We start from the raw sequence: 10,142 nt of genomic DNA, 5'->3' as shown, positions 1-10,142 counted from the left end.
CCTCCACCACCGGACGTACCTGGAGCGCGATTGACTTCTTGGACGGACGCGCCCTCCTCGACGGCGCCCCAGTCCCAGGCAAAGGCGGCAGCTCTCATCTGCGCTATTTTTCGGTAAGGGACCTCGCTGTGTGCGACCCCGTGCACGGCCGCTACATCCTGCTGCCCGCCGTCCCCGGCGACCTGAAAGCGCTGGTCAGTGAACCGGACCTCCTCCATCTGGAGACTTTCCTTGCTCCCGGCGATGATGAAGAGGACCCGTTATCATTCAGGGTCATGTGCTTGCTGCAGTGCAGAATGAATCTGCTGCTGCTCGTCTTCTCCTCTTTGGATTGGCAGTGGCATTCTCTTGCATTTGACCAATGGAGTGCTCAAGCTACGTTTGCTCCACTTGAAGGCACCAAGGATGGGCTCTCAGATCGTCAGTTCGTCCACGGATGCTTCTGTTGGCGTTTTCCCCTCCTGAACAAGTTGGTTCTGCTTGATACACGTGCCATGGAGTTCTCTGCTGTCAACCTACCACCTGAACAAGGATGGAGCAGCAATTTCGTCATTGTTGAGGCAGCAGAAGGAATGCTCGGAATGCTCGCTGAAGTCTATGACAGGGGTAACATGTATGAACCATGTTGGCTGAGGTATTCCATTCTGAGAAATAACCAATGGCACTTGGAGAAGGTCATCCCGTTGCCGGAAATGCATCATGTTGTTCTGCTTGGTGTAGGCGGGGGATACCTGCTCATAGGAGCGATGTACATCACATCTTCAGGAGAGGAGGTGATGTTTGGGTTATTTTCGGTGGACGTCAAGACGTTGCAGGTCGAGTTGTTCGCTGAGCTTAGCAAAATCATCTTATCTGGTCGACTATATGCTGGTTTCCCACCATCATTATGTGCACCAACTATATGAAGTGGTGAGCATGTTATCTGCTTAATTTTATTTAACATGGTCCCAGTGTTACACAGCAAAGATATATGATTCAGGTATTTATTTCATGATGATTTGCTTTTCCACTCTGCCTAGTTTGATACTAGTTCATTACTGTTAAATATTGTTAGTAATCCAGAGTTGCTATTGGGCTTGAAATTTCTACTACATGAGTTGGTCGAGCTGTTCAAGTCATTTCCAAGTTCCAGTTTCTATTTTGGTATATAACCTGTGTATGAGTCGAAATCATCTAATTACAACAGCCCCATGTTTCTGCTCTGAACAGCAGTTCTAGCAGTTTGTTTTTATGTGATTACAATCCACTACAGATTACTCCATATATCAGTAGTATACAGCAGCCCGAAGGGGAAAAGTTGTTTTTCGGTTGTCTGTAGATTTTCTGCTGTTGAACTGCTAAACAGGAAGGAGGAGGTCACATATAGTACAATCATAGGCATAAGGATATTATTGTATTATTACATCTGATCTACATAAGTAACTTTATTCTTATAGACAAAAGAAAAACAAGACATACAACAACAAAAGAGTTATATACATGGATGCACCACTGAACATTTGCTTTTGTTTCCCTGGTCAGATGTATTTAATAAGTCCTTGTGTTGCTATATCATATCCTTTCTTCATCTACACACTTGCTGGCCTCATTGATGTCTCCTCTGAAATCTGCATCTTCCTGTTGAAGCTCCGCAGCTGTTGCACCTGCCATGGGCCTTGTTTCGTTATTTGATAAATCGGTTTCTCAAACGCAAACCTCAGTGTAGTGCATTCTTATCGTATAAACTCTAGGCTGCTTAATCATATGCACACATAGAAATTTCGGCTTGTGGCTTACTGCCATATGTTCATCAGCATGTTTGCAAAATACACGGTTGAAGTCCATTTCCCTGAGAATGTGATAGGCACCTCGTTGCAAATATCCAGTGTCAACTGCTTGCATCAGACACAGCGATCTATATATTATTATATTTGATGCTTGTTATTGGTGCCTTTGTTCATATGGTAAGTTGATGTTGTTTCATCTATCCGCAGATGCTGATGCCGTGTGGAAGAAGAGCTGATTCCTCTGAGAGCGCGTCCTGGCGTTGGAAGAGAAAGTGGGATGTGTGGATTAGATGCATTCGCTTGGTGAACGGTTGTCAGAGAGTGAAGCGCGGTTTGGATGTATTTGTTTGCTTGTTCAGTGCGGACGCCCTATCGAGCGCTATGATGTGTGCCCGGTTACAATGTTTGAAGCCTGTTACGATCTCTGAACTTTTGTTTCGAAACAATGGATCTCTGAACTTCTTTCTGTTACTGCAGTGTGGATCGACTTCCTTTAGAATGGGGTACGACGTGTGCCCTGCTTGCTTGGTTACAGTGAAAGCGAGGTCTAAAAAATGGAAACAATGCAGTACTGTAAGTATAACTGGATGAAATGATTCGTCCTCTTGGTTGAAATGGCGCTGGTTTCCTGTGCTCGGTCTGGAGAGGGGCTGGTCAGTATCCACACCGGCGTAATCGGTGCCGTCGGTGACCAGCACCTCATCGGCGTCGCCCTCGATCTTCGAAAAGACGACTACAACAGAGGAGCTCCTTGGTCCATCACAGTGACCTGTGGGCCCGTTGCACCGCACATCGGCATCTCGCTTTGCACGCCTCCTACCTTATACTACTATATCTCTGAGTCTAACAACAAAATCGATTGTTTAACATGTGTCGCTTGGCGCGAGAAGGAGCGTGCGCTATAAATGGGCTGCCCCGGGTTAGTTCGTCCTTTCCATTGTTTTTTTTTCCTTTGTTCTTTTGTATACTTTTGTTCTTATTTTCGAAATTATTGTAAATAAATATGTTCCAAAACATAAAAATAATTTGAAAAAGTCGTGAATCTGAAAAAAATGTCAATGCAATAAAAAAAATTGTTAGGCTAAAAATATACAGGTGGTTTTGTAGTATTCAAAAAATGTAGAAAGCATACAAAAAATGTTTGCGACATTTTAAAAATGTTCACGTGTTTCAATATATGTCATTAAAAAAATGTTAGTCATGTATTTGAAAAATGTTAAACGTGTATAAAAATATATTATTAATTTATACAAAAAATGTACGAATGTGTATGGAAAAAGTCGACATTAAAATACCTTAATCATGTATTTGTTTTCCTAATGTATATAAAAATGTACAATGTGTATGAAAAAAATTATATATTAAAACATATATTTGAAAATATGTTAATCATGTATTTGAAAAATGTTAAATATGAATAAAAATGTAGCATGTGTTGCAGAAAAAGGGAAAAATGAAAAAAAAGTAAAACCAAAGAAAATCATTTAAAACCGAAAAAATGAAACAAAAATAAACCAAAGAAACAAAGAAAAGAAATAGAAAAGGAAAAAAACTGAAGAAACTAGGAAAAAAACCAAACTCAAAAGTGAACAAAGACAATCACACAGAAAAAATGGACCCAAACAGTAAAATATCGGATAAAAGAAAACCCACAAAGAAAGAAAAACTGCCGAAAATAACTAGGCTGGCCCGGTCGCGTCGTATCCGAGGCGAGGGGAGCATAGATCTGGCTATGAGTGAGATATAGCTGACAAGGCCAGAAGATACGCACGTCCATTACATTTCGGCGGACTCGAGTGCGAGCTGATCTTGGACTGCATGGCCTGCTCCCATTGGCCACGTCCGTGGCCCTGCGAGGGTTGTTGCGTGTGGTGCATGAGATTTTGCTGAATGGTGAAGAAATTGTGATATGACCCAGCCAAGGTTGGATGTTGTGAGTGGTGACGGTGATCAATGATTTTTTTATCAATCTCCAACAACAACCCGATAATCTGGTGATCTGATTTTAGGTGTGAAGAGAGAGGGTTGTTGATCACGAGAAAAGTTTATGCTTTTTTGTCAAACCAAAAACTGGTGCCCTAAAATTTGCCCTTCTCTACTCCACAATGCAAACATATTCAAACGAACTATGACATGATAATCAAAATTTCAAATTTCAAATCACATATAATCAACACTATTTGAAAATTTCAAATTCAAGTTCAATCCCACAATATTTTAAATTCAAGTAAAACTACAAGCATTGTGCATCATAAACATAAACAAAAGTACATAGAACATGAGTGAACAAATCTCTCAAATGCCATTGCCTTCGTTGCTATCATTACTGCTTGTATTCTCTACATCGGCACAACTGTTTTCATTGCCACCTCCCATGAGTCCTCCCATGCCAACCATTTGTCCTCCCATGAATGCCCCAAACCCTGCCATGAAGACTCCCATAAACCTTGCCGCCAACCCTTGATCACGACAAAGCTCTAAGTATGCTCTTGCCTTCTCATCGAGAGTACTTGGGTCAACAAACATGAGCTTTTGCTCATTTTCCATGCTCTTGATTCTTTCTTCATATGCTACTTTGATCTCCTCAACATTGGTCATCCTCTCCTCGGTTGCTGCTCTCTTTTCCTCGACTGCCACCCTCCTGTATCCATCCTTGCTCCTCTCCTCCATTTCTCTGGCTCTCAAGGTCTTCCTTTCCTTGGCCATATCCTTATTGCCATGATATTGTGCAATGACTCATTGTAGTCATTGTCTCCTCCCTTCTTCACCCCGTCCTTGCCTTTCTTTCCTACCATCGGACCTCTTCTTAGCAACCGAGTTGGGAGTGTTTTTTTCATCCATAGCACTTGATGCATCATTATCGGTGTCACCTTGTCTTGCATCTCCAGCCGAGATCTTTGACTACTTATTATTTGGAATTTCATTGTATTTGTGGTTCTTGCACTTCTCCACATCTCCACTATTTGTCCAACAGTGATGCAAATTGAATCCCTTGCCTTTCTTTGATCCTTTTCCCTTGATTTTTCCTTGGCGCTTCAACAATTGTTGAGCAATGTTGAGCTATCTACAAGTCAGAAAATAAGTTAGCCACCAATCCATGCAAGAGATGAAAAAATAATGGGTGAATGCAAACAATCAATAACCTCATTTTTGGCATATGTACCACTCGACTTCATACGGTCAACACGGTCAACTCGTGCCACGGTATAGTTTTCCATTGGTGTCGATGCAAAATTTCTAATGGATAGATGCCACTAGTGTTGCGTGCTTTGAAGTACTAAGAAATTCACACCCGATAACTTGACATTGGTCCCTCAACACCGATGAGTGGATCAAGACCAACCTTCTTTGATGCGGCGCAGAGTAATTGATCTCTTTGGCAGCTCCTCTCTCCTTTGGAGTTGCATAACCAAAGCCCTCCTCTTCCATGTCAAGAGGATTCTTTTCTTATGATGCATATTCTTCAGAGCGAATTTCTTTGGATGCAAAATCTTGTGATAGAAATTCTTAAGATGCAACACAAGTCTATTGCAAAAGAGATTTAGCAATATATATACATCCAATTTGAATAAAATACACATACATAACCTCACAATTGCCAAATGTAAAATCCCATGAAAGTCAATGAGAAAAGGGAAAAGATTCTTTTTACCTCATGGTCATTTCACTGAACACGATAAGGACACTGGCAGTTGTGGCGATGAGTGGTGCAAGCTCGTCCTTGTGTGGTAGTGGGAGGGGAGATGAATAGGCCCTAGATGATGTCGGAGGAGCAACTACCACTAAAAGGGATCGGCAACAACGGGGCCATGACAATTATCGCCACCTTCTTCTTCGCCCGGGCAACAGATGTGGCTGATGGATCCCACGGTGACCTCTTCCCGGCAACCTTCTTCATCTGCAGGGGAGCCTTGGCAGCGACGTTGGTGTCCGTAGTTGCTTCCCCGCCGACCGCGGCGGTGGTTCGTGACATCGGAAGGACTTGGCTTGGCACCAGATGACCTTTTGGATTGTTGCCACCATCGGTCATTACGAGAGGGAAAGCTGCGGATGCGGCGGGAGCAACGATGCTTTTAACAAAGTTCTATACTCATGGGAAAAGGAAGGAGGGGAACTAGGGCTTCGAAATACAACAATGCTTTCCAAGATTGTTTGATGGACTATGCACTTATGGTTCTGGGTTATAATGGCGAAATGTTCATGATGAGGCCGCATGAGTTTGTCTATGACAGCTAGAAAGACTTCGAGTACGTGTCCCTAAGAAACCGGGCCTAGAGCCAGTCATCACCGTTGAACCTTTGAATTCATCTGAAGCTCCTGACTCAAGTTTTATTTACCGTAGTGTTTCATGGTGGTGAGGCGCCAGAGGGCTACTCTTGATCTATGTGGGTTGCGAGATCCATTGTACATCCACTGTGATGGTACTCTGGCTGGCCTTATGATGCCATTTATCAGACAAGTTGGTAGTGCTCATTTCATTAGAAGATACTTAATTACCACATGTTGCAATAATTTAGAACTTTTGATAAACCTTGAAGACAAACTAACTTACTTTTATTTTATTTTCCTCTAGGCCCTAAAGAAGCATATCAGAGATGTGATCAACTTGGTCAAAAAATGATGAGATGTCCAACACCAACCAGCGTGATAATAACCACACAAGAACCACGCAAGAGCACGTCAATGATGGAAATATGCCCTAGAGGCAATAATAAAATGATTATTATTATATTTCCTTATTCATGACAAAGGTTTATTATTCATGCTATAATTGTATTGACCGAAAACTTAAATACATGCGTGGATACATAAACAAATACCATGTCCCTAGTGAGCCTCTACTAGACTAGCTCGTTGATCAAAGATGGTTCAGGTTTCCTAACCATAGACATGAGTTGTCATTTGATAACGGGATCACAACATTAGGAGAATGATGTGATGGACAAGACCCATCCGTTAGCTTAGCATAATGATCGTTCAGTTTATTGATATTGCTTTCTTAATGTCAAATACATATTCATTCGACTATGAGATTATGCAACTCCCGGATACCGGAGGAATACCTTGTGTGCTATCAAAAGTCACAACGTAACTCTGTGACCAAAAATATGCTCTATAGGTATCTTCGAAGGTGTCCGTTGAGTTGGCATAGATCAAGATTAGGATTTGTCGCTCCGAGTATCGGAGAGGTATCTCTGGGCCCTCTCGGTAATACACATCATAAGAAGCCTTGCAAGCAACGTGAGTAATGAGTTAGTTGCAAGATGATGTATTACGGAACGAGTAAAGAGACCTGCCGGTAACGAGAATGAACTAGGTATGAAGATACCAACGATCGAAACTCGGGAAGTAACATACTGATGGACAAAGGGAATTATGTATGTTGTCATAATGGTTCGACCGATAAAGATCTTCATAGCATATGTAGGAGCCAATATGGGCATCCAGGTTTCGCTATTGTTTATTGACTAGAGAGGTATCTCGGTCATGTCTACATAGTTCTCGAACCCGTAGGGCCCGAACGCTTAACGTTCGATGACGATATAGTTGTTGGGGAACGTAGTAATTTCAAAAAAATTCCTACGCACACGCAAGATCATGGTGATGCATAGCAACGAGAGGGGAGAGTGTGATCTACGTACCCTTGTAGATCGACAACGGAAGCGTTTGGTTGATGTAGTCGTACGTCTCCACGGCCCGACCGATCAAGCACCGAAACTACGGCACCTCCGAGTTCTAGCACACGTTCAGCTCGATGACGATCCCCGGACTCCGATCCAGCAAAGTGTCGGGGAAGAGTTCTGTCAGCACGACGGCATAGTGACGATCTTGATGTACTACTGTCGCAGGGCTTCGCCTAAGCACCGCTACAATATTATCGAGGATTATGGTGGAAGGGGGCACCGCACACGGTTAAGAATATGATCACGTGGATCAACTTGTGTTCCTCTGGGGTGCCCCTGCCTCCGTATATAAAGGCTCAAGGGGGGGTGCGGCCGGCCTAGGAGAGGCGCGCCAGGAGGAGTCCTACTCCCTCCGGGAGTAGGATTCCTCCCCCAATCCTAGTTGGAATAGGATTCGCGGAGGGGGGAAAAGAGGAAGGGGGGCCGGCCCCCTCTCCTTGTCCTATTCGGACCAAGGGAGGGGAAGGGCGCGCGGCCCATCTCTGGCTGCCTCTTCTCTTTTCCACTAAGGCCCACTAAGGCCCATATATCTCCCGGGGGGTTCCGGTAACCTCCCGGTACTCCGGTAAAATCCCGATTTCACCCGGAACACTTCCGATATCCAAACATAGGCTTCCAATATATCAATCTTTATGTCTCGACCATTTCGAGACTCCTCGTCATGTCCGTGATCACATCCGGGACTCCGAACAACCTTCGGTACATCAAAACATATAAACTCATAATATAACTGTCATCGAAACCTTAAGCGTGCGGACCCTACGGGTTCGAGAACAATGTAGACATGACCGAGACACGTCTCCGGTCAATAACCAATAGCGGGACCTGGATGCCCATATTGGCTCCTACATATTCGACGGAGATCTTTATCGGTCAGACCGCATAACAACATACGTTGTTCCCTTTGTCATCGGTATGTTACTTGCCCGAGATTCGATCGTCGGTATCCAATACCTAGTTCAATCTCGTTACCGGCAAGTCTCTTTACTCGTTCCGTAATACATCATCCCGCAACTAACTCATTAGTTGCAATTCTTGCAAGGCTTAAGTGATGTGCATTACCGAGAGGGCCCAGAGATACCCCTCCGACGATCGGAGTGACAAATCCTAATCTTGAAATACGTCAACCCAACATGTACCTTTGGAGACACCTGTAGAGTACCTTTATAATCACCCAGTTACGTTGTGATGTTTGGTAGAACACAAAGTGTTCCTCCGGCAAACGGGAGTTGCATAATCTCATAGTCATAGGAACATGTATAAGTCATGAAGAAAGCAATAGCAACATACTAAACGATCGGGTGCTAAGCTAATGGAATGGGTCATGTCAATCAGATCATTCACCTAATGATGTGATCCCGTTAATCAAATAACAACTCTTTGTCAATGGTTAGGAAACATAACCATCTTTGATTAACGAGCTAGTCAAGTAGAGGCATACTAGTGACACTCTGTTTGTCTATGTATTCACACATGTATTATGTTTCCGGTTAATACAATTCTAGCATGAATAATAAACATTTATCATGATATAAGGAAATAAATAATAACTTTATTATTGCCTCTAGGGCATATTTCCTTCAGTCTCCCACTTGCACTAGAGTCAATAATCTAGATCACATCGCCATGTGATTTAACATCAATAGTTCACATCTTTATGTGATTGGTTCACATCTCCATGTGACTAACACCCAAAGGGTTTACTAGATTCAATAATCTAGTTCACATCGCTATGTGATTAAGACCCAAAAAGTGATCATGTTTTGCTTGTGAGAGAAGTTTAGTCAACGGGTCTGCCACATTCAGATCCGCATGTATTTTGCAAATTTCTGTGTCAACAATGCTCTGCATGGAGCTACTCTAGCTAATTGCTCCCACTTTCAATATGTATCCAGATTGAGACTTAGAGTCATCTGGATCAGTGTCAAAACTTGCATCGACGTAACCCTTTACGACGAACCTTTTGTCACCTCCGTAATCGAGAAACATATCCTTATTCCAGTAAGGATAATTTTGACCGCTGTCCATTGATCTACTCCTAGATCACTATTGTACTCCCTCTCTTAACACAGCATGGCATACTTTATAGAACCTATGACTGAGGCATAGGGAATGACTTTCATTCTCTTTCTATCTTCTGCCGTGGTCGGGTTTTGAGTCTTACTCAACTTCACACATTGCAATACAGGCAAGAACTCCTTCTTTGACTGTTCCATTTTGAACTACTTCAAAATCTTGTCAAGGTATGTACTCATTGAAAAACTTATCAAGCGTCTTGATCTATCTCTATAGATCTTGATGCTCAATATGTAAGCATCTTTACCGAGGTCTTTCTTTGAAAAACTCCTTTCAAACACTCCTTTATGCTTTGCAGAATAATTCTACATTATTTCCGATCAACAATATGTCATACACATATACTTATCAGAAATGCTGTAGTGCTCCCACTCACTTTCTTGTAAATACAGGCTTCACCGCAAGTCTGTATAAAACTATATGCTTTGATCAACTTATCAAAGTGTATATTCCAACTCCGAGATTCTTGCACCAGTCCATAGATGGATCGCTGGAGCTTGCATATTTAGTTAACACCTTTAGGATCGACAAAACCTTCTAGTTGCATCGTATACAACTCTTCTTTAGTAAATCCATTAAGGAATGCAGTTTTGTTTATCCATTTGCCAGATTTCAT

General features: G+C 42.6%; 1 protein-coding gene across 1 annotated transcript; it reads left to right on the top strand.

Annotated features, from left to right (window-relative positions):
- Positions 1–2: 2 nt before the first annotated feature.
- LOC119273233 lies at positions 3–2,237 on the top strand (the record flags this gene model as incomplete). The annotated part of the gene is made up of 2 exons (XM_037554472.1): positions 3–909; positions 1,974–2,237. A coding segment is annotated over one exon (903 nt), but the record flags the coding sequence as incomplete, so codon positions are not given.
- Between the last annotated feature and the right edge of the window lie 7,905 nt (positions 2,238–10,142).

Source organism: Triticum dicoccoides, chromosome 3A (assembly GCF_002162155.2).
Source record: "Triticum dicoccoides isolate Atlit2015 ecotype Zavitan chromosome 3A, WEW_v2.0, whole genome shotgun sequence".
Lineage (NCBI taxonomy): Eukaryota > Viridiplantae > Streptophyta > Magnoliopsida > Poales > Poaceae > Triticum > Triticum dicoccoides.
The sequence above is the reverse complement of the archived record's forward strand: the minus strand, read 5'-3'. Positions and strand labels throughout refer to the sequence as shown.